The sequence below is a fragment of the Macaca fascicularis genome, chromosome 17 (genome assembly GCF_037993035.2).
Source record: "Macaca fascicularis isolate 582-1 chromosome 17, T2T-MFA8v1.1".
Lineage (NCBI taxonomy): Eukaryota > Metazoa > Chordata > Mammalia > Primates > Cercopithecidae > Macaca > Macaca fascicularis.
In genome coordinates this window covers 91397501-91421234 of record NC_088391.1, presented here as the reverse complement: position 1 = coordinate 91421234, position 23734 = coordinate 91397501, and the positions used below count along the sequence as shown (strand labels likewise).

Genomic DNA, 23734 nt, shown 5'->3' with positions numbered 1-23734 from the left:
TAGAAATAAATATGATGGCAAAAAAAATTTTAATAGAAGAAATGCAAGATAAAGCGGAATATAAAGACCTGGAGGAAAGGAGTAAATATAAGATCCCTGGAGGCTGAAGTCAGGACCTCCACCGCGGGAGTATTGGGAGAGCCAGAAAGAGAACAACGAGCAAGGAGGGGAAGAAAAGGCCGCTGCAATCCAGGATAAGGAGCATTCAGATGGAAATTCCAGCACAATCAATGAAAACAGAGTCCACATCATCAGAAAATTCTAAGAGCCTCCAGGGAAGAGCTCGAGTCACACACAGGGGACCTGGATCACAGCACACTGACTTCTCTTCTGCAAGAACTTGGAAAGTTAGAAGACAATGAAGAAATGTCTTTAAAGTTCTGAGGGAAATGATTTCTAGAATCCTCTACCCAGCCACATTATTACCCAAAAGTGCGAGGGAATACACTTCAGCAAACTGCGACTGTCAGCCCAGCCCGAGGATGGGACACGAATGAGGGTGGCCTGGATGGCAGCGACAGAGAGCCCAGACTAGCACTGGGCAGGGAGGACCTTCCAGCAGATGGTCAGGACCCAGGTTCTGACCACGCTCTCAGAAAATGTGAGGCTGAATTACAATCCTAGAAACCTAAGCAAAATGCAAAACGAAAAACCAAATTTGAAGCAATTTTGAATTTCAAGAAAAACAAAAAGTTGTCTAAGAAAGGAAATGTAATCAAAGTGCACTCTGTGTCTCATCTGAGAGCCATGTTTGCATGGTTCTAATGCCAAAATAGATCTGGGTCTGGCCCAAAACTGTGATGAGTCTGTTGGGAGGATGGCGGGATGTGGTAGGAGAGCCAAAGGTCAGGCTTCTACAGTGATGGCAGCAGCAGCACACGCTACATGTCAACAGACCACACAGGGCCATGTGTGCTGGTAACCCACCGCGGTCTCCGAGGCAGGCTGCTGCTGTGACTTCAGTTTACAGTTGAGGAAGCTGAGGCACAGAGAGGTTATATGATCTGCCTAAAGTCACACAGTTAAAGTCTGCTTTAGAACCACTATGCTTACCCACTTTTTGAGTAGAAAAGCAAGATATGATTTAAGACATCAAGAAGTAGCAGTGTAAGTAACAATACGGAGAGAAATGCCAAACACAACAGTTAAAAGCCTTAAAAGTGTTGCCTCCAGGGAGTGGAAAGGGGTAAGAAATTTCATTTTTCTATAAAGCGATCTATTGACATGGACACATGCCATTTTGAAAAACTGGATCAGGGAAAGCCAGGCAGGCAACTGGCTGTGGAGAGCTGGTCTGCAGTGTGCCTACGGCCCTGCCGGGCTGGCTGGTCCTAGGTCGCCACCAGCCTGGGACTCGGCTCCTCACCTGCAGGCGCTGGACTGAACGGTTCCCAAGTTCTCTTCTGGCTCTTCATGTTCCAGCAACAAACAAGACCAGTGATTTAGAGAACATGTGTGCTGTAACAACAAGCAGACAGAGTGATGCGACAGACTAAGTAGGCCCTGCCTACTACTCCTGCCCCTCCAGGTCAGGCGCTGGCGGGGGCAGGAGCCACCCGGATGAGGGGAGAGAGGGTGCAGGAGTTGAGGTGGGAGAGTTGAGTCTGCAGCAGGAGATTAACAAGGACCCTCTGGGTGGTGCACTGGGGACAGACCCCAGGGGAACAAAGAAGACGGGGAGGCAGGCAGGCATTGGGGGAGGAGAACAGGGTGGGAGACGTGGCAGGAAAGTGCTGATGAGTCTCCCTGGGGGCTGCTGGGATGTAGGTGAGGGGAGGGATGTGAGTCCTTCCAAATGCTGAGTCCCCAAGGCAGCTGCACAGCGGGGTCCAGACCGTCATTGCCCCCCAGGTGCTCGTCTTTTGGGATGGCAGCCGCTTCCATCCAGTGCCCTCTCCAGACACCAGCGCTGCTCTCAGCCGGTGCCTTTTGTCATTTTCTCGTACACCGCCGCTCAGTTTCCCCAGCAGCTGAGTCCTGGCAATTTCAGGCCTGAGCACTTGCCTCTTCTCTTCCTTCAGCACCGTCCTACCCCAGGCTCTCCTTAATTCATCTCAACTTTCCTATCCCAGCATGTCCCCAGGTCTAATCTGTGTCCCCACCCTGGCTAGGGTGTCCCAGGACTATCACATTGCCAGGCCCACAGGGCACACATATCTGGCCAGCCTCGTGTTTTTCCCACGGCCACACCTTTCCTAGGGCAATGTGCCTGAAATCTGGGGAACACTGATGTCGCACAGGCTGGTGACAGAACCAAGAGGCAGCAGACATGCCTCTTGAGCAAAACTAAGGCCTAGAGCCCCCCAGAGCAGCTCTTGTTTGCTGAGAAGAAAACAAGTCCCATGAGTTCAGTGTGACTTCTTCAGGGTCTACTTGTCCACAATTGGTGGCAAATGCCAGTGTCCAGGGCCATTTCTGGCGGGTCACGAGCCACTGCTGGTACCTGGACAGCTGCATTTCTTGTCTTCCTGCACCTGCAGTCCCGTCTGCAAAGCCCATCTCAAGGAGTCGCCCCACAGGCTGACACCTCATGGCAGGGGCACACAGGGCAACGGAGGGGGGGCCAGGAAGAGCAGCCCCCACCCCTGTAATACTCATTTCCATTTTTGTTTGAGTCACTTTCAGGCAAATCACTTCTGTCCTTATGTAACAGTCTGTGGCCCAGACCCAGGCAAGTGGTAAATATTTACCTTCACGCTGGAGCCAAGATCGCTGCGGGGAGTCCCACGAAGCACCACTGCCCTCTAAGACCTTGGAAAGGGAAACAGCAGAAGGTGTGGGTGCGGGTGCTGGAGCTCCGCTGGGTCACACGGTCAGCACCCGAGTGGGAACTCAGAGCTGAAACCTGGGTTCTCACTGCAGCTGGATAACAGGTGTTTACAAAAGTGTATGTATTTTTTTTGGCTTATTTCTAATTTTAATAGTTATTGGCAATTTTCAAAGTCCTTTAAGAAACATTGAAAATTGCTCAAGATAATGGCAGTTCTGCAGGGCTCAGGTAGCAGGGCAGGCTGTTGAGACAGGTTTGACAGACTGTCCTAATAAAAGGAGTGCCTTTTCCCAGAACAGCAGCTCTAGAGGGCGGCCACCTTGCCTGGAACCTCCGCAACTTCCGCACCCACCGCACAAGGGCTGAGAACAGTGAGGTAGGGGCTTTGCTGGGCTCAAGAACAGGGGCAGTTGTTCACCTCGACAGGGTGTGTCTGGGAGGCCCGTGCTAGGACCGGGACAGGGCGTCTTCTGGCCTTGAGCTGCCACGATGGGGGTAGGGGTTGGGAGGGGCGGAGGCTGGTGCCCTCGGAGTTGGGGAGGCTCCGCTGTCAGCAGGTCAGGACTGTGTTCCTGGGAGGAGGGTGGCCTGTGCAGGCGAGGCAGGGTTGGCGCTGCAGGGCTGAGGAGTATCAGTCCATCCAGGTGGTGCGGGGAGGCTAAGGGCGCGGTCCTCCTGCCTAGAACGCAGGTGTCCTGTCTACTACAGACACATCAAGGAAGTCGCCAATGTGTGCCCCTTTCTCTAGCCTAGGGATTGGCAAACGACACCATGTCCACAGGTTAGAGCGGACCTGGTGCTCGTTTGTAAACAGCCCACAAGCTAGGAATGGCTTTGACATGTTTAAATGGCCGAAAGTCAAAATATCTCATCGTGTGTGAACACTGTAGGCCATTCTCATCTGCGTGGGAAAGTAACGCCTTATCTGAGCACAGCCAGGCCCATTCACGTGGTACGGGCTGTGACCTGCAGAGGGGAGCAGCCCCAGTGCAGGCTCTCAGGGCGGGAGCCGGGGCCCCAGGTGCTGACCTGTGGCTTCCCTTCTCCCCGCAGCTGTGCCCGGATGGCCCTCGTCTTCCTGTACGGCACCTTGAAGCGGGGTCAGCCCAACCACAGGGTCCTGTGGGACGGCGCCCACGGCTCCGCAGCCTTTCGGGCGCGCGGCCGCACGCTGGACCCCTACCCGCTGGTGATCGCGGGGGAGCACAACATCCCGTGGCTGCTGCACCTGCCTGGCTCGGGGCGCCGCGTGGAGGGTGAGGTCTACACGGTAGATGAGCGGATGCTGCGCTTCCTGGACGACTTCGAGAATTGCCCGGCCCTGTACCAGCGCACGGCGTTGCGGGTACAGCTGCTGGAGGAGGGGGCCCCGGGCGCGGAGGAGCCGCCGGCGCCCACTACGGTGCAGTGCTTCGTGTACAGCAGGGCCACCTTCCCGCCGGAGTGGGCCCAGCTCCCGCACTACGACAGCTACGACTCCGAGGGGCCGCACGGGCTGCGCTACAACCCCAGGGAGAACAGATAAGGGGGGCAGGCAGGGTGGGCCTATGCCTGAGAGCCCTGGGGCTCCAAGATGTGCCCAGCCCATGCTGGGTGAAGGCCGAAGCAGAACAGGGCCTTTTCCAAGGAATCAGCGGGAGAAGGAACCAATCTTTCAGTGGCAGCTGATTTTACAAATAATGTTGACACACAAATAGCAAGGTGGTTCCCTCCCATCTTTCCACCTGGTAGGAAAAATTCAGGATTTTAATACCCCTAAATGACATTTAGAGAACTTATGTTATGCCTAATTCTTCTGCTCTTCTTCCTTGTGATTTTTGTTTGCTCAGCTTTGAGCTCAAGATAATATTTAGGATCAATGTAAAGACTTGGTGTTGCAGCTAGATTTTAGCAGCCCTATTACACTGATTCTGGCCTGTAGCCCCTGAGAAAGCTGATTTCACACGGCTGGGTAGAATTTGTAAAGAAGGTCCACAGGGCAAGCATGCTGTATATCAGAGTGCGTACAGCACCATTCTTCATAATTTTCAGATCAAGCTTCATAGCAGATATTAAAGATTATTTAAATTTGAAGTTGATGTTTTGGGAAATCAAATATAAAAGTGTTGGTACTGTGTTTGACCACCACTTCTTTGGTATACTTACTTGGTAGAAGGTTCTCTACATTCTGATCTAGCAAAATAATGAATACCCACTTGCCGGTAGACACAGCTGAGCATCCAGACTTCAAGTGCAAGTTTATCTCAGCCCAGATCTCAGCAGCCAGGCCCGGTCCCTGCCCCCTGAAGGGAGAGCATTTGGGGGTAGTCCTTTCAGAGAAGAGCCAACGCATTAGTAATTTGTTCTTTAGGCCTGACAGAAGCTTAGCTTCCAAATACAAACAGCACTTAAAATAATTTTAGCAAGGCACGAAGTACCAATTACTACCCACCTCCATCTGATAATAATTGTCAGCATCGATTCAACTCGATGCACGGCTCTTTGCTTCTGCTTCCCAGCAAAGTCTGAAATGTATTCCAAGAATTTCAGAACCAAATGAAAATGTAGCTGCTGTGATCCTTAGTAACCTTGTTCTCTGTTGGGAGAGCTCACTTACTCTTCAACTTAATGGTAGACTGTGATTGCTAACTGCATCTGGCACAAAAACATGATCATTATTTTTAGCTTCTTTTGCTTAATTGGAAACTTGCTTCACAAAAAACACAAAAAGGCTAGGAGGGGTCTCAGCTGATGAGTTCGTGGCAGCCCTGTGCTTGACGGGGTGGGTGATGCAGCCCAAGCTTCCTGCGACTGCCCTGGCTTGTGCAGCGGGAAAGGGACCAGGCAGTGCGCTCATCCTCAAAGTAGTGCAGACAGCACCCCCGGCCAACATGGAAGCTTCAAGGTGACCTCCAGGAAGGTGACCTCCAGGCGGTCAGCCAGCAACACTACACCCACATAGAGACACAGCAGGAAAGGGATTGCCAAAATCTGCATTTGCAGTCTCCCATCCTTAGGAAGTTAGGAAAATCAGCACCAGGAGTGAGGGCCTCACTTCCAGAAGAAGTAAGGCAATCAGATGAAAAAATGGCAAGTGCTAATCTAATAAAGCAAGGCAAATAACTGACATATCAATCTTTTAAAAGGATCACAAAGAAATGCTGGTAGTCTACTGGCAGAGGCTGTCGCCTATGTGTACACTGTCTTCAAAGAAAGGGCAAACTAATATTTAGACAAATGATCAGTTTGATTGATTTAATTTTCATACTAGGAAATCTCACAGAAGTACAAATCATATGTACAAGTATTTATATCAGTGAAAATTTCCATTGGTGATTTTTTGGCAGAATATTGGTCTTGACTCTGGAATAAATGACGACGTAAACGTAGCTGCACAGGGGTGTTCCTGTAAAATGCTTGAATCAATTGTGTGTCAAAGCATCACACAAATGGCTAATTAAATTGGGTGATGACTGAAAGGTTATAAATCCTTCATTCCAGCTCCACGAGCAGATCCCCTTCTCCAACTGTGTCTCCAGCTTGACAGTGCACAGATTTCACCTTGAATTTTAAAAAATGCAGGGGGAGGGAAGAGTAAGAATTAGTAACCAGAACCAGGAGGCAGCAGGCTCCTAATCCATTTCTAGAAATGCACAGTCCTGCAGGCCCAGCAGCACAGGCACACGCCACCCCACCAGAGCCCAGCTAAGGGACCCTGGTGAACAGGGGGGCGCCATGGTGGCTGTGGCTCACCCCTCCCTCTCCCGTCTCCTCTGTCCTCGGCACCCTCACAGTGGCTGGTCTGAGGGCTGCTCTCCGGGGCACTTGTGTACTCCGGCTCCTCGCGCTGGACACCCTCAGGTCTAGGCGGGCTCTTCACTGCCTGGTGAGTTCTAACCCCTAGCCTCCCTCTCTATGGTTTCAGGTTGTGGAAATGTTCTCTGAGAATTAATGGAACATTTAGTGTAAAAGAAAAAAAGGAACAACACACACGACAGTCAGATCAGCCGCTGAGTAAGAGCAGGACCTCCCTAGCCTGGGCGGCACCTTCCTTCTGAAGGGAAATGGAATCCTTGGCAGGTGGGGCTGTGCCGTCGTCCTTTCCGGCACCATGGGTGTGTGGAACTGTGCCTTTTTGTCCTGCCGGTTTCAGTCAATCTTTATCAAGTTTTGCTTTCCCAAATTTGGGTTCCGACTTAAAATTAGCAAGGAGGGGGTTAAGGTGGGGAAGAGACAGTCATTTGACTTCTTGGAGGCTCTTGCTTGGGCCTGAAAATGAACAATGGGCTAGAGCTAATCGGCCACTGCAGACGCTACTTGGACTGAAGAGGCTGCTTTCCACGATGCTCCTGCCTCCATTTAGCAGCCCTACTAGAGGACGCAGCGTTAGTGATGCTGCGACGACCGGAGTAGAGAATGTTTCCTTTGTGAACTTTTTCTCTGGGAGGAAAAGTGGCCTCGCAGGTAGAGACCAGGGCCTGCTACTTTGCACAGGGGCTTCGGGCCACTTCTGCTCTTCCTGGTTGGATTGGAACTGAGAGGCCTGGGGATGGGGAGAGGTGAACACAATGCACAAGGCGGCTCCAAGCAGGAGGGCTGAGGGAGACCTAGGCCACGAGGACAGGAAGCCCACTAACGCATGGAACCACACCCCTTCAGGGAACTGAGGCCAAGTTCATTTCTGCATCAGCACCTCAGACCCGCAGCACAGGGCCCTTGGCATGCGGCGGACACACGTTCTCGGTCCCCCACAACTAGGCCAAGTTCTCATCGCAATGGATGTCATGACGCTAGGGCAGCACAAATGTTAAATCCCGAAGAACGGATACAAATTTTTATACGAACAGAAACCAACATTTTCTTGTTCACTTTTTAAAAAAAGTAATTTAGAAAGAATTCCTTAAAATACCAAATCATGCCATTCTACTCTCCATACCCCACCAACACAGGGCAGCCGTCCACACCCCTCCAGACTGGCTGGCTGGGCTCAGGGGCCCCTGGCATCCACCTGGGCCTCTGTTCTCCCAGCCGGGACCAGGCATGACACCCCTGCTGCCCCTTCCTTCTCTGAGAATCCGTTTCATCGCCTTCTGCAGTGACAGAGCATGAGACAGGTTGTGTCTCTCTCTGATGCAAACCTGGTTACGAACTGATGGATCTCTCTTTGCACCTGATGTCCCCAAGGCACGGCCACATGCAAAACACGGCCAGCCTTGCGCTTCCGATCATGCTCCACCATGAGACACTTCCAAACCAGAACGGCCCTCAGAAAGGGACCCTTTACCCACTAACGGCATCTTTTTCGTCTTTTTAGTCACAGGAAGAATAATGAAGTTATTGCTTAAAAGGACTTTTCTGTTTTCTTCAAGAAAAAAAAATACACTTGAGTTTCACTATTAATGAATTTCAGTACTAATAGATATTCTCTTTCTCTCCCTAAATAATTAAGTCCCACATGTACATGGGGTTTCGGCTCCTCTTGATCTGCAACTGAATTGTTCTCTTTGTAGAGAAATTGTCTTGAAGAGTTACATTAATTTTTGCAATCTGTAAAACCGTTTCCTGCTGTGTCACCTAAGTCTCAGATAACTAACTGCCTCCAAGACAGATGTAAACATTAAAAATTAAAGACCCCTTAATTTGAAAGACATTAAGGTGAAGAACAATTGTTCTCTGACTACCTGAACATAATGCACAGAGTTTTTTGGAAGGCACGCTCTCCACGAGGCAGGGACGCATCAGGGCAGAAAGGCAAAAGCTCCCAATCCTAATGTCCTCTGTAGGAGCGAGAGGCAGAGGGTGCCTCTGTGGCCCTTTCCAGCCAAACCACCCACGATTCAAAGGTGGGTGTTCCTCCATCACAAGGCCAGCCTGGGCTGATGGGGACTTGGGGACTTACCGTGCCAGTTTTCCCAGCTGTCATACTATTCTGCATTTTCATGGCTTCAATCACACAAATTTCTTGACCTTCTGCTACCTGGAAACAAATTTTAAAAAGGGCAAAAGTTTTAAAAGCATTCTAATTTTGCAATAACGCTTAGGAATGAAGCCATTAAGAAATTCTTTGTCAAATGCCCCAAAATATGTGCCTATGAACAGCAGCAACAATCTCTAATTAGTTTCCTATTCCGAGCTCATCTTTAGGAACAGTAAAGAAACACCATTCTCTCTCTCATAAAGTCCTTGTTGGAAAAAAAGCCCTGGCCCTGGAGAACTGGGGGCCCTGGCTGTGGGGCCTGCCCTGGGGATCTCTGAGTCTGGCTCTGCCACTAACAGAGCTGCTGGGAAATGGGAATGTTTTCCACTTGCCTGAAATGTCCAGATAGGCAGATCTCTACAGACAGACTCAAGGTTGCCTGGGGTTGAAGAGGGAAGGGGAGTCACTGCTGAAGGGTACAGGGTTTCTTTCGAGATAAAAAAAGTTCCAAAATTGATTGTGGTGACAGCTACAGAAGTCTGAATTGACTGAAACCACTGAATTGTACATTTTAACATCTCACTATAGCTGTTACCCAAAAAAAAAAAAAAAAAAAAAAAAAAAGCCCCACCAAATACACACATTTCTGTCTACAGTCCCGGGGAGCTGGGAACAGCTCAGGCCTGGCGCCATGAGGACCACTGGTCCCATCCTCTGCAAGACACAGCGGGTACCCACGAGTACCCACAACGAGGCACAAGGCAGCTTCCGGAAAGCCCCTCCCGACACGGGAATGACTTCCAGAGCTATACGCTCTCCACGCTAGGAGACTGGGAGCGCCCACGGGCCCTTGCTCAGACTGCGTTCAGAGCTTGCCTTTCATTCTGCGGGGAAGCCAGGCTGAGCTGGGTGTAAGCCCACTGGGGTTAAGCCCGAGGCTTCCCTGCAGGAGTTAGCTGCAGCTGAAAACCATGCTGTGGGCTCACTCCGCTCTGCCTAGATGGGTCAGCATCCTGAGCCGGCCAGGTTTTTCTTCTGCTTTTGTGAAAAAGGGCCTCCCAGTCTTTGAAACGGGCAAGTCCAAGTTCCTAGGGCAATGGCTATGTGGGATGGGTAGGTGTCCTGGCATGGGGCTCCTGGCCCTTCACACCACTGTGGCCGTATTCGTCCAATGCCGCAGAAGCGCCTAGAGAATGTTCTTTCCTGAAATCCCCAGATGATCTCCAAGTCCCCCTCTGGGCCCCCCGTGTGGCGCAAGCTGTCCTGCTGGCACTCTGGAGCGCCCGAGCCCGATGTACTCTTTTCCTCTGCTGTTCAGGTGGTGGGCTGCTTTTTCCTGGCACAGAAATATAGCAAGAGAAACGATGCCAAGGCTTCGGCGCTGGCATGGAGGAGACACCGCGCTGAGGAGCTGGGCCTGGAAGCACTGCCCGCGCTGCCCTTTTTGATTCATTTTCACCTGGCATCTGCATTCCAGGGAGAGCGAAGAGTCGGCCTCGAAGGCTGTTTGCAGGGCACAGGAGGGGCGGCGCAGAGACAATGCAGTCGCTCCCTCCAGTCGGCATTTTAGAGCCTTTTTTCTCTCTTCAAAGGCAGGCAGAGACCAGGGAAGCCAGGAGCAAGTCCGGTTCACTGCAGCGCACCTGCCAGCCAGCTCCACACAGGGGGACCCTGGAAGCTTGGCTGTGTCCTCTTAGAAGCTGGACTCACTGCGATCGACTCTGACCCAGGACTGAGCACTCAGGCAACAGGACTGGGGGCTCTCTGGGAAATGGATCCGAGACTCAACAGAACATAGTAGAAATGCCATCCAAAAATGAGGAATCCACCCTCCCGCTCTGGGCCCCGTGCTCTCTCCAGGTGGAGGAGCTCCCTGGGGACTGCATGCCGGCCTCCCACACACCCACCCAGCCCTTCCTCTGCAGGCATCTGAGGGCCCAGGACTGGCCAGAGCCCTGTCCCCCCGCCATGCACACTGGCTTCACATGGGTGGCACAGCCCCTGCCCTCTCTGCCAGCAGGTGTGCCCTTCTGCCACTCGTCCCCTCCCATCCCATTGCTCAGAATCTGCGGGCCAGACAGGCAGACAGCTCCTGCTTCTGTTTTACAGGATCTTCAAGTGAGCGAGTTGGCAACTAAACTGCAAATATGAAGAAATGCGGCCTGGGGATTTCCAAAGGCCACGCCAGGGGCAAAGGCCAATCTGACCCCGTTACAGCTCTACTCTGGGCTCTGCCAGGGCCTGGGAGCAAGCGGGTGGTGGACAGGAGCTTAAGGGGCTCTGCTGTGGCTGCCACTGACCATCTTTCTGACTGGCTCTGTGCTTCTAATGTGAGCAGTTTGCAAAGAGGTAACGCACAGGTAACCCCAAGTGCTGGGTCCCCAATTGTTCATCAGAATAAAACCTCGGATTTAGCCTGAGACAATCAGGAAAAGCGGGGAGGCCTGAAATTCAAACAGTCCTTCCCTCTGATTGTGAGAGTCCGGCAGTTCAATTCAAAGGACTTTAGAGAAAGCGTGTCCCCACTGAAGCGATCCCACCTTCTGCCCCATCCAAGCACAGCACCAAATCATAGAATTAGATCCTCCCTGCTCCATCCACCTTTCACTCCGGTTTCCCTCCCTAGCTCCTCTCACGGTGCCTACTAGTCTCCTTAGATTATTTAGCTCTATCTAATCTATCATCTGTTTTAGAGAGTCTCGGTCTGTCGCCCAGGCTGGAGTGCAGTGGCACGATCTCAGCTCACTGCAACCTCCACCTCCCAGGTTCAAGCGATTCTCCTGCCTCAGCCTCCTGAGTAGCTGGAATTATAGGCGTGCACCACCACACCCAGCTAATTTTTGTATTTTTAGTACAGATAGGGTATCACCACTTTGGCCAGGCTGGTCTCAAACTCCTGACCTCAAGTGATCCGCCCACGTTGGCCTCCCAAAGTGCTGGGGTTACAGATGTGAGCCACTGTCTGGCCTAGATTATTTAGTTGTAAATGAAAAACTAAGTAACAAACTTCTCTATTAACTTTGCACCATCTGTTTTGGAGACCATTTTCACTAATTCATCCCTAAGAGATGGTGCTTAAAAACTTCCTTGATGCCCTAACAAAATAGTGAGATACATCTTGTTCAACAGAATCATGTTCTACCCCAACACACACACACACACACACACACACACCCCCAACACCCACACACACGTGAACTTAATTGAATTTCAACTTGTTTCATCCTTTGGAAAAAATCGAGCTGGAGAACCAAATATGGTACAAACCAAATGTGAAAGAATATTGCAATGGAAACACAAACTACACCTGCCCCAGTCTGTGGGAAGAGGCTGGCACTCGAGGTGTGCTCCAGGGATGGGTGAGCATCCAGCTGGGCTCCTTCCAGCAATAGCAAAATGCTCTCACTCGGCTCCTGGGAGCAGGGGCTCTCACCCTAGGGCTTTGGAGCCCTGCTCCCAGCCGCGCTGGCTCTTGCAGAATGTGCCGCACACCGCAGGGTACACGCAGTGCACACCAGGGAGCTGGGCAGCGGGCCCAATGGAAGCAACACCTTCCGGATGGCCCGGGGTGCCTGGGAAGCCAGGCAGTAACTGGGTGCACAGAGAGGGCCCTCCAACGTGCTGTGTCTCTCCGACGCCCCCGGGTGCGGGGCCCATTCCTGCAGGATGTGTGCGCACACTTCTCCAACAGTTTTGTGAATCATCTGATCAAGACTTAATGATTGTGACAGGATGTCTCCAGTGTTGGGCTTACAAAATGGTCACAAGCCTCGCAAGTCTTTTTGATGAACCTAGTGGGCCTGATGTGTTTCCCCACTCCCTGTCTAATTGGTGTAAAGTTTGGAGGCCTCGATCCTGTATCTTTCATCCAGCTTACTGCGTCCTCTCCTTTGACACGAGGTCAAGGTTCGCATTCGCATCCGATTATCAGAGCGGCACTCATTAAGCGGGAGTCGGCCTTGCCCCAAACGAGGCTTGAGAGGAACCTCGGCCCATTTACTCAGCAGATTTTCTCCTGTCGCGGGGCCGAGTGTCGCCAGCATTGCTCTGTGCTGAAGAGCACAGACACCTCCAGCTGATGATGACTTGTGAGTGATGGGAATCAAATCCCGTAAAGCCAGCTGCTTGCCATGGTCGGCAAAATGACTCTAATGGATATAGGCTGCCAATTTTCCAGTTTTCCTGGCAAGTCTTCCAAGGGTAATTAAGGGAAGTTATAAATGATATGGAAATCTCTCAAGTTCCATTTATTTTCAGAGGACTCTTTCCCCAGAGACTTTTATCTTCAAGCTTATAGTATGCTTTGTTGTGCTAATGATTTAAACCACTTCTTATTTCTGATTAAAGCCCCCAATATCCTTCTACCAAGTTCTCTTCACTCCTTCCACAAAGATTAAAAGACAGAGACCCTTCTCCCGCACATGCCCCCTTCTCAGAAAACATGCTAAGACGGGGACACATTTGGCAACGCGGATCATTCAAACTGCAAACTGCCATGACCACTAAGAACGCTCAAAGAAAGTGCAGGAAGAAAAAGAGAAGAGAAAGGGGGAAAAAAGACCACCAAACATAAAAGGAAGCCCCCACAAGCACAGACTTGAAAGCGGTGCTCAATACCAGATATCCATCAGAAGGTGGTGTAGCTCACTAATGTCATTTGATTTGGAATAAAAGCATGAAAATGATGGCAAAGGCCTAAAATTGGAGATGTAAGGGATGACTGCACAGTATTCCATTTCTCAATTTCATCCTTCAGAGCCACAAAATGGGGGTGATACAGTGAGTGGATGAGATTTACAGTAACAGCTGTGGTCTCCCACACAAGGGAGGCCCTTCTAATGGGCTGAGGTCTGTTTGGAACAGACGGGGAGTAACAAAACAAGGTTCCCTATTAAGAGTGTGCAGTTGTATTTCTGATAAAGAAAATGACGAGGGAGTCAGGTCTCCTTTAAGACAGCCTCATCCTCTTTTTGTTGCCCAAGCCCAGGGCTGTTTTAAATGCGTTATCGTTGAAATAGAGGCCAGGGGACGTACACAGCATCGAGTCCCCCCGCCCCCCAGGAAGCCCACTCTCCAGCAACTGTAAGGAATGCGGAGGAAGCGGTGCCAGTGGCATATGGCTTTCCACTGTGCTAAACATTCACACAAAAGACAGGTTCATCAGTCATTGCAGTGTCTGGATAAAAAATTAGCTCCTGATGGATGGTATTTTGAGCTTACCTGCTGCTAGTACATTACCAGAGAAACACAGGTTTTGAAACCCACATGACATTAGAAACTGCAGACCATGAAATACGACACGTGCAGGAGCACACAATGTACGCCAGATTATACAAAATAATAAATAAGCTATTTAAACCCTCTGCCTAAAATTGGGCCCGCTGCAAGGAACCCTGGGTCACTTCTACGCAGGCCAATTAATGCACAGCATCTGCTGTACAGAAGCAGGGCATGAAGCACTTCCGAATGATTTCGGCAATTAAAAGAAAACTGTTTCCTGCCTGTTCAGACAGCAACTGTTTCAATGCAAGAGTGAGCACCGAATCACTGTGTGCAGCTGAAAAATTAAGTCCCCTTTTTGGGGAAGAAGGGTGGGTGGGAGGAAGAATTTTTATGGAAAAAGAGGATTCTTTTGTTGTTCTATGTTCTGTGTTTTTCTGCCAAATTAGACAGAAGGCTTGGAGGGCTTACCAGCCCGCTGCAGTTCCCCCTTCTGCAGTACGGGCCACGGGAAAAACACGATCAATATCAGCCCTGCTGACTGCGCCACAAACGTGAAAATCCCTCCATTTCATTAGTAAAGGCTGCTCTACTTGAACACAGGTGCCTGAATGCCACATATTTTAGGGCCCTTAGATCTGAAGAAAGATTGAGTTAACAGTCACAAGAAAAGGCATCTCACATTGAGTGAAAAGGCACTGCTTGCATCTGATTATATTAATAGCAACTTCCTCTGAGATGATAAGACAGGCTGGCAAATATCCCGTGATATTTCCTGAAGAAAAGTGTATTCACATCCCAACAGCTTCATGTAAAGCGAGGTGGGGAGGCGGCCACGGGAGACTGCAGTATTTGAGCAAGGATGGAATCATCATCAAATTACAAAGAGAGACCAGGCGGCAGGAGATGGGCGCCCAGCCCTTTCTCCGGCTGAAGGCTCCTTTAATGGCCCATGCACGAGCGGCCTCACTCTGGAGGGCGCGGGAACCCAGGGGCCACCCGTTCAGCCCCATGCTGGCTTGGGACTTCAGGCACACATGCCGTCTGCACGGTGCTCCCCTTTTCTCTCGAGTGGAGCTCCCCAGAACTGGGCAGCACTTGAGGGGCTAAGGGCAAGGGTAAAGACTTGTGGCCAATATAAAACAAGTCCAGTTTCTTTCAAAATTTCTTAAAATGAAGAAAAATATGACTCCCTACTGCCCAAGTTAGCTCAAAATCAGAGCCAAAGCCTGTAGTCACACAGAGAACTAGTGAAAACTGATGTCATTGACAACACCTTGGAAATCAGCCGGGGTCGTCTACCTTTGTAAAGCGTGCTGCTGGAAAGGCTCCGTGAAAGAATGATTTTTTTGTAAACTTCTATTTTTATTAAAAGAGTGAGAAAAAGTTTAAATCTTGGTAAGGCTGAGAATGGTCACTTACAAAAAGGTTGAAAACAAAGACAGCACACCTTGTACTCCCAAGCAGGTCACTCCTGAAACATAAAGTCACACGCCAAGCTTGGGGAAGACCCTCCGACAACACTGAATATACCGCCCTGCGTAAACATGGTTGATTTTACATTGATACTTGAGTACAGTAAACTGTCAAAATCCCCACATTGTTACCTCCAACAAAAACCAACTCTTCACATTTAAAAATAAACGTTATCTGGAAAAGATTAAAAGGCCAAATCCTGGGGGCGTCGGTACCTCTGGAGACAGGACAGGAATGGGGTGGAGGAGCTTGCTGCGGGGGAAGTTCGTTTTATGGGTAATGTTTCGTTGTCAAATACAACTTGAAACACGTGGAAATGGTGAACAGCGGGCACAGGAGTGCTTGTTGGATTCTTCTCTGTAATTTTCTGCATGTTTGCAGCATTTCATCATTTTAAAGTTTTAAAATGTTAACGAAAGCATGGATCTCTGTGGCGTGCTGTGAGATACAATCTGAGGTTTGGGTGAAAACTGGCATCCTGTCCAACTGCTTGAATAACCATTGCTATAAAATGTATAAATGTAATTATTACAATTATTTTATGACTGTAAATCGAGGCATCCAGAACCTGGAAAGTCTGTGACGCAGCTAGGCCGGTCCCTCTGCCAGGGAAAGATGCAGCGAGCGAGCCTGGGCTGCATGGGGCACACCAGCGCAACTCGCGCCAGGCAGACGCGCGTCCAGAGCGCCTAGCCCTGCCTTCTCGTTAGGATACTTGAGAAGCTTATGACATTTTCAAACCTTGCTTCTTTAAGAAATAAAAAATAAAGGTATCTCGCCAAGTTTGCCAGTTCTCCATGGTCGGCTATAAGCTCAGTTGCATGAGGCTTAGAGACAGAGGGGAGGTGTGGACATCATACTCTGAGATGGGATGGGGTGCCTGTCTGTGTCTTGTGGCCCTGACTGCTACCTGCGTGGGAGCCCGCCCTGTCAAAGCAGCACGTGCGAGGAGGAAACAGAATCGGGGAGAAGTGTAAGTGGTGTTGCTACAACGCTCACCAGTGTGATGCTCTCACCGGCACACTGTACAGTGGCTGTTTCTTGCCTTTAAGGCGTTCACAGAGGAGCAACCCTAAACGCCTCACTGCCCCGCTGAAGGTCAGTTCCATCACGAGGTGGATCTTCTCAGCTCCACCAAAATATCCCCACGTCTAGCTGATATTGAATGGGCTAATTCGCAAGAGAAAGCAGCAACAGGTATTTAATTTCAATCTATTCTTTCACCTGGTTTCACTAATCCTTAAGAAAAAAAGAAATGCAGATGAGTAGCCAGCTTACGGGTTCGTTCCTCATTTAATTGTTTGGTGTATTAAATGAGTATTTTTGATGCAAATCTGCGATGACTGCAGAATACAAACATTACTTGAAAGGATCTTAACTAAATGCAATATTAAAACGCCTCCTTGGGTGACTATCTTATGGGGTTGTTTTGTTTCTGATATCAAAAGGCTAACAAAGTGAATGTGCTTATCATGACTTTATACTTCAAAGTGAAAATTATGCAATACATTCAGCAGCTATAAGTCTAATTTAACATATGGAAAAATGTATTCTACCATTATTCTGAAAATATATATATTTTTAACATTTCTGTTCAAGAGTATCATAAAGATAGAAGGTTGAAACAGTTGAGTCATGCTAACTTTGATTACAGAAATGCTCCCAGTTTACAAGAGTGTTACGTGTCTAAGAAAACAGGTTTGTTTTCAAACTGAAATGAGTTACTGCAGAAACATTTTCAGAAGGCATATAGAAAGGCACATAAGATTTATTCTATGAGTTGTTTCCTAAATTATATTAGTGATTCCTGACTTTAATCATCCACTGTACTTTCTTATTGATTTGTTTGGTTACCTGCATTTTACTGTGTATTAAGATCCTCTCGCCACGTGTTCAAAAAAACTATTACACAATCATTTCAAATGTGACCTGCCACATCTAATGTTAAACAGTATATAATAGACACTGACAAAGTTCTCAGGAACTTTCGCTGTGTGAACCCTACAGAAACCCTTCAAATAAAACACAGCTTCTGTGTTTAGGGCAGGGTGTTTCCAATGAATCAGTTCACAGGCCTTGGCACATCAAGTCCCCCAGGTGGATTCATTACTTCTCAACAGCCATCCCACATCTCTTCTTCCTGAGGTTTTTAAACTGTGTTCAAATTGTTTACTTCACAAAACAGATTTGTTAATTACGATTTATGTGACACTTTTTTAGAACTTATTGCCAGGCCCACCATTCTAAGATTGGTCAAGTTTTACTTCAGCTAAACAGAAACATGATAGATTACTGGAATTTAAAAAATGAAAAGTAACATTTCAGAGAAAAACAGAATACTTGTAAGGCCCTTAGCTGTTTTTGGGTCCTTATTTTCCTTGAAAATACACTAAGGAGATTGACTCCATTATCTTCCCAGCCATAAAAGGGGAACCTCCTTCGGCTATTGTTAAGTGCGGGGGGCGGGGCTCACAACATGCCCCCGCGGTGTTAAAATCATTTAAAACCGCAAACCTTCAACATGACAAGTAGTGTTTTCTCACAATGGCCTCAAGTAAGTGCCGTGCCTCTGGTCCAAGGAAGCTTCTTGTGTTTTAATTACAATAAGCAGAATTTAACTACAGAAGTTGTTCTAAGAGCCGGCGATGAAACTTCTCGGGCTGCACTGGGTTTCGGTATTAGTGGTTTGGGACATTTTTCACAAGCAGTAATTCAAGTGAAAAGACTGTTTCATCAAAACACAATGGCACAGAATATGAAAGGAAGTTCTGCAAGTACCAAAACAGACAAATAAAAGCAAGTATACACCCCACCTGAGCAGGCCCCGCAAACAGAACTTAGGAGCACGCTGACAGATCCCGAGGTCCTGAGCCTGTTCACTACGTGTGCCCCTCAGGTACTCTGACTTTAAAGGAATGCATAAAATACTGGCCCCATTGCTCTGCAGTAATGTATTTTTAACAGTTAGTTCTCAAACCATTCTTAATGAGTACACACATTTAATTATTGGTGGGTGTTTTTAATATCTGAGCTACATCAATGAACCGAGGACTGATATCACATTGTTCCCATTTACGAAATGCCTTGCTTTTCTACATTCAATTATCAACCAGGAAATGGAATGTACAAAGGCCAGACCCTTTCTGTATGTGGGAAAAGTCAGATCAGGAGCCAGCAGCTGTTAAGAAACCAGAAGGCTGCGCTCATCTGGCCTTGGGAGTGCCCCGTTTCCTGCCTCTGAGCAGCCTCCTTGAGGGCCGCTGGGCTGATGGGCCAGGGCTGCAGTCTCACCCTCTTGCCCTCCAGGCTTGAGGCAGGAGCGGTCTCCCTCCTCCCTGCCCTCCCTCCCTCCACTGCGGTTTGGATTCAGGTGTTAGAAGAGGATTTAAGGAAAACATTTACTTGAAACACACACACAACACACACACACACATGCACACACGATTTTATAATTAAAGCCACATAATTAGGAGTGACAAGCTCAGGCTGGCAGTATGCAGACTATATGACTTCCAGTAAAAAACTTAAGAAAAATGAAACAAAACAAAACCCTTACATTGTTTACCAACCTACATATCTAGCACTAGAAGATTCCACTGACAGCTCTGATAATGTCATGTGCAAGTGAACAATTCTTTATGTCAAGGCCAAGAGACGATCCTCTGATGACCCTAATTCTGGAGACGGAAGATGCTCTCCCTGAATTTTACACACCACACACACATACACGTAATTTTTCTTATAGCCTCTCCCAAATCCTTAACCCGTGGGCATTAGACAGTCTTAAAGAGGGCTTTCTTCCAGCAGTCGACGCTTTCAGAGCAAAGAGCAACGCGCAGCCACGCAGCCTCTCTCACACCTTTCTGAAAAGGCGGATAGTTCTATTTCTGTATCACCAAGCAAAGCAAACTTTAAGTCGTTTTTCTAACCTCTCATATTAGTTTCAGGGCTGATCATTCGAACAACTAAAACTGATCATGTTTTCTTAATATTCACATTTATGGCAAATATTTTTCTAGAAGCCAATGCCAACTACTGATGTTTTCCTCAGTATTAAGCGGATATTTTATCTATACTAATTGAGCAATCAGGAGGCATTAAAATGTAAGCCCCAGTGACCTGAGATACAAAATGGAATCAGCACCTCATCCATGAGAGACAGGAGACAGTCACGTCTGGCTGCTATTTTCCTGCACGTGAATAAAAATGCAAGTATTTCAGTGTCCCCGGAAACCTTCCGGGTGCCTCCTAAATTGTTTTCTTTTCACTTCTGCTGCTCATCAGTAGAGATTTCTATCCACGTTCTAAGAAAATGTGTGCATCCTACCAATTCATCCATAGTGGTTACCTCGAGGAAATAATACAGCTTTGATTTGTGCTTTAATGTCACAAGATCAAGATGAAAAACTTCAAACTGTGATGCTACATTTCATTTACCAACTAACGGAAGTGCTCTGGTACTGTACAGATTGCAGAATTCACCTTTCCTCCGCTCTTCTTCCCAGTTAGACATTTGTTCCAAGAAAATCATGCAAAAAGTTCCTCATCAGAGTCTTATTCCCTGGCATGATTATCTTCATGGACGCTTTGAGCACAGCATACTAGAGAGTACTTTTAGGGCAAATACTTCCCAAAACACTGCATTTGCAAAATGACAGAATGAATCTGGCCGCCTTTCTGCTCCACTCCCAGATCATTTGGGAGGGGAAGTGCTGAGGGTCCTGGCACAAACCTAATGCAAACGTGAAACAGGTTGACAACACACAAAATCGACTTTGCTGTTTGCTGGAGGTCAGTTAAGAAAGAACTGCAAAGAGCTGAATCGTGCTGTTCCGTTAGCCATCGTTCTGGAGGGGGAGTCTGAGACCAGCATGTCCTGCAGAGACACACACAGCCCTTACCGTGTCTCCAGGCTTGACAGAGACGGCCACCACCACTCCGGGCATTGGGGAACGCAGAACACTGCTTGTGTCCTCGGTCACTTTTTCCAGCATAAATTTGTTTAATTCTGCGGCGAGTTTGGTTAAGATATTCACCTTGTACTGAAGGGAAAAATAAAATGAAACCATAAATGAGTTCAAATGAACTTTTCCTCAAAAGTAACATCCATTCTAAATCAATTTTTAGCTTTTAAGTTCGAATTACAGTAACATCCTTAAATTCAAATGGTTCTCAATTGCTGTACACATCAAAATATATTTGTTCCTGTCATATATTGTGAGCTAGTTATTTCAGAAATATCTTGAAATAAGGACTATTCCAGTTATTAATATTAATCATTGATAAATATCATCCTATATCTTTAAGAAAAACATCTCAAAACGTTATAAAGAAAACTGAGAATTTTACTTGTATTCCCTTCACCGCCTACAAACTTATCCCCATCAAGGAAAATCCCGTGAGCTGGGCAGGCCCCGGGGATGGAGGAGGTGACATGTGGACAGGCGCCAGTAGATGGCAGCAGATGGCTGTCGCAGCTTCCCACAGCCCTCCAAGAGCGGCTGTGCTACGTATCAGTAAGTTAAGACAATGGGGTTCAGTGTTCATTTTGGGCAACATAGTATTTGAAATTCCATTTTTTCAGTGACAAAAACTGCTATATTCATGACTAAAAAAGCTGGCTTTTCTTAAAGGCACTACATCGTCTTTCTGATGTAACAAGATGGTTAGGAAAAGACGCAAGATAATGAGAATGCCTTCTGCACTAAGAGACAATAACATCAAGATGTTATAAACACTGATGGAAAATACACACAGACAAGTATATTCACGGCACCTTCTGTAGGTGGCTCTCAAATAACCGGGCGTATTCAGGGCAGTTCAGTGAAGCAGAACATTTCAAAAAAAGAGAATTCCTATCCTGTCCGTGAATAAATCTATGAGCCACAATTTGGTCTATCCAAACAGAAAAATGATAAAATGGTTTGAGGAAGTGTCTCTCGGTGAAATTGGAACCGCCACCCGAAGGTTCTGGATCCCTACCAGGTCTGATTTCTCTTGGGTAAGAAAGAAGCAGCAGTGAGACAGCTCCATTTTCTTCAAAAAAAAAAAAAAACAAACAAAAAACAAAAAAACAACCTGCTGTAACTCAAAGCCTCCTGTGGGCATCATGATGGCAGGGATGCAAAAACAAAATATAATTCCCCCTTTAATTCTGTATGGGGATGGCGGGAATCTGTAAGTGCCTCTTCACAGGGCCTACTGGAAAGGGTGGGGAGAGAGCTTTGATGGCCAAAGTTCCAAGTGGATTTGCGACACTGTGACAGGTTGAATAATAACATCTTTTGCGTGTTTCTTTACTCCTGAGTGTGTGTTTTGCAATCAAGGCATAGAAGCGTCTGCCAGTTTCTGAAGGATATGATCCTTAAGTGAAATTACAGTGCAAATAAAAGCTTTTTGCTCCTATTAAAATTCATCTGAGTCATAAGTGGTGAGGGAAAAAGCGAGGAGAGTGCACGCTGCTGTCAGTCTAACAAACATTCTGGGCAGAGGGACTATTTATCAGTGATGAATTGTACCTCCAAGTCCTTCATTAAATCAATGGGGGAGGGTGTGGAGGGACAGAGGGGACTATAATTGGACCAAATTGCAGTTTTTGTATCTGTGCTGTCTGCCATAAGGGAAAAAATCCAACATCACTAGAGGCATCAGACTCAACAAAAAAAGTTACTTTTGTAGTTGGTATCGCCCTGAGCTGCGCCTTCTATACGACTGATTTGCAACGTGCCTCGTTCAGTTTTCGGTGTAGCACACAGATCTATTTTTTTTCTTGTTTTGCAGAATTCGACTTCAAATTGTGAAGCCTAAATCCAGGAAAAGTATCTTCATACATTGAGAATATGATTTATACCACATTTCACCACAGTGGATATACTCCAGAACTAAGTTTAGTTATATCACAGATCAGCCTGCATATGAACAAAGTGCTAAGACTGTATTTAGCTTCATTTCTCCCCAGAAATTACAAGATTCTGACTAACACTGGATCCTTTTACTATTTTTATAATTTTCATCTTTCGGATTCCTTTCTCTGTAGGACTCCTGCTTTGCTTGGAAGGAGATGTAAAAGAGTCACAAACTCAATGCCTTCAGATGCAGTCTTTGTTACTGATGAGATGTTCCTTTTCCTTTTGTATTTGTTTATTGTTCTTAAATCTGTTTGGGGGATAAGTGACTTATTGTAATAGCAAGTAAAAATAACAACGGGGTAAACTCCTCCAGAGAGGCCTTGGTGCAAATAGTTGGTTTAGAAATGACCTTTCTGAATATAAAAAGAGAAGGCAGAGAGAGAGTCTCTTTTTAAGATTACCTTTGATGTTGTCCTGACCCCGTGAGTGTACCACACAAACACGCCTTCTTAAAACAACCTCTCAGCTGGCCTGTGCTGTGCCGCACGGGGCGCGTGCCGGGATGGGGCCCAAGCAGGGTGCAGCACATGGGTCCATCAGAATGAACTGCCTGGCGAGAACCGTAAAAGCTTTTTGATGCCCCAGAAAAGAAGTCATTTAAGAATGTACACCAGGACCTTCCAAGCTGATGATCAAAACTGCTATTTATTGGCGTCTCTGGATTCTTCGGGGGCACAGAGCAGCCAATGTTTTGTGCGACTTCAGGAACGCGCCCCTACCTGGACCGCAGGGTACAAGCTCGGTTTCACCGTGGGCATTTAACTATTCCTCAGCGGTTGTGCGAAACTCCCCTAGAGAGTTTTGATTTTAAGTTTTTGTGGTTGTTTTCAAGCCGATAAATCACAAAGTTGATGTCCGAGGGCAGGAATCGAAGACTCTGAAGGCTCGTGAACAGGACGGAGTAGCAGGATCCCAGCAGCAGCCAGGTTTTCCCGCTGTCTGGGTAGGGTGAGGAAAATGCCAGCATGGGTGACAGGCAGCTGCCTGTGGGTGGGGCTGGGCTGCCACGGAGCCAGAAGATGGTCCACTCCAATGAGCTCAGGGCTGGTCAGTGCGTGGAACGTCACTCCTTCACTGCGCTGGTTCAGGAAGGCGCTCTCCACACCACACAGCCAAATGAAAACAACGTTCTTGGAAAACAGCTCACCATATAAGTGAGAACAGAACAGGTGCTCTCTGGACTTGGCCCGGTGGGACTCCTCAACCCACACACGACAGTAATGGGAGGGAATTAGGTGTTATCTAATGACCCAGTGATGGAAAAGTGACCCCAGCCCTGGTCTCTAAGCAAATTAATTTTATGGCTTCTGCAGTGTGAAACCATGTCTAACAAGAAAATTTCTCCCAAAAATTTAGAAGAAAGAAGAGTCACAGCTGACATGAAAGGGTCAGGAAGAAAGCCACAAGAGCTGGACAATGATAAGACACTCCAGTGGGATTGTTTTTAAAATTGACACGCAGCTC

General features: G+C 47.8%; 2 protein-coding genes and 2 long non-coding RNA genes across 18 annotated transcripts in view; 2 read left to right on the top strand and 2 right to left on the bottom strand.

Moving 5' to 3' along the window:
* LOC141408903 (uncharacterized) overlaps positions 1-2826 on the bottom strand; it is a 28574-nt gene extending 25748 nt beyond the window's left edge. Inside the window, exons 1-2 of one of the 2 annotated variants that reach the window (XR_012426486.1) lie at positions 2691-2826; positions 1367-1458 (exon numbers count right to left, since the gene is read on the bottom strand). This is a non-coding gene — a long non-coding RNA (uncharacterized lncRNA). The remainder of the gene's footprint in view (positions 1-1366; positions 1459-2690) is intronic. The other variant, XR_012426485.1, reaches the window with a different exon arrangement.
* Positions 1-6228, top strand: part of GGACT (gamma-glutamylamine cyclotransferase) — a 57601-nt gene extending 51373 nt beyond the window's left edge. For 4 of the 13 annotated variants that reach the window (XM_074021341.1, XM_074021342.1, XM_074021343.1 and 1 more), the window contains one exon: positions 3824-4843. In XM_074021341.1, coding sequence (XP_073877442.1) covers positions 3834-4295 — 462 coding nt within the window. In that variant the 5' untranslated portion in view covers positions 3824-3833 and the 3' untranslated portion in view covers positions 4296-4843. Of the gene's footprint in view, positions 1-2736; positions 2888-3064; positions 3147-3823 lie in introns of those variants that run through there. The other 9 variants (XM_074021337.1, XM_074021340.1, XM_074021339.1 and 6 more) reach the window with 6 other exon arrangements.
* Positions 5991-23734, bottom strand: part of PCCA (propionyl-CoA carboxylase subunit alpha) — a 436745-nt gene continuing 419001 nt past the window's right edge. For both annotated transcript variants that reach the window (XM_005586175.4, XM_005586176.4), the window contains 3 exons: positions 20264-20404; positions 8649-8726; positions 5991-6310 (listed from right to left, as the gene is read on the bottom strand). In XM_005586175.4, coding sequence (XP_005586232.3) covers positions 6242-6310; positions 8649-8726; positions 20264-20404 — 288 coding nt within the window. In that variant the 3' untranslated portion in view covers positions 5991-6241. The remainder of the gene's footprint in view (positions 6311-8648; positions 8727-20263; positions 20405-23734) is intronic.
* Positions 20752-23734, top strand: part of LOC141408905 (uncharacterized) — a 5100-nt gene continuing 2117 nt past the window's right edge. The window contains exons 1-2 of the long non-coding RNA XR_012426488.1: positions 20752-20878; positions 22143-23734. The exon at positions 22143-23734 is cut by the window's right edge and continues 2117 nt beyond it. This is a non-coding gene — a long non-coding RNA (uncharacterized lncRNA). The remainder of the gene's footprint in view (positions 20879-22142) is intronic.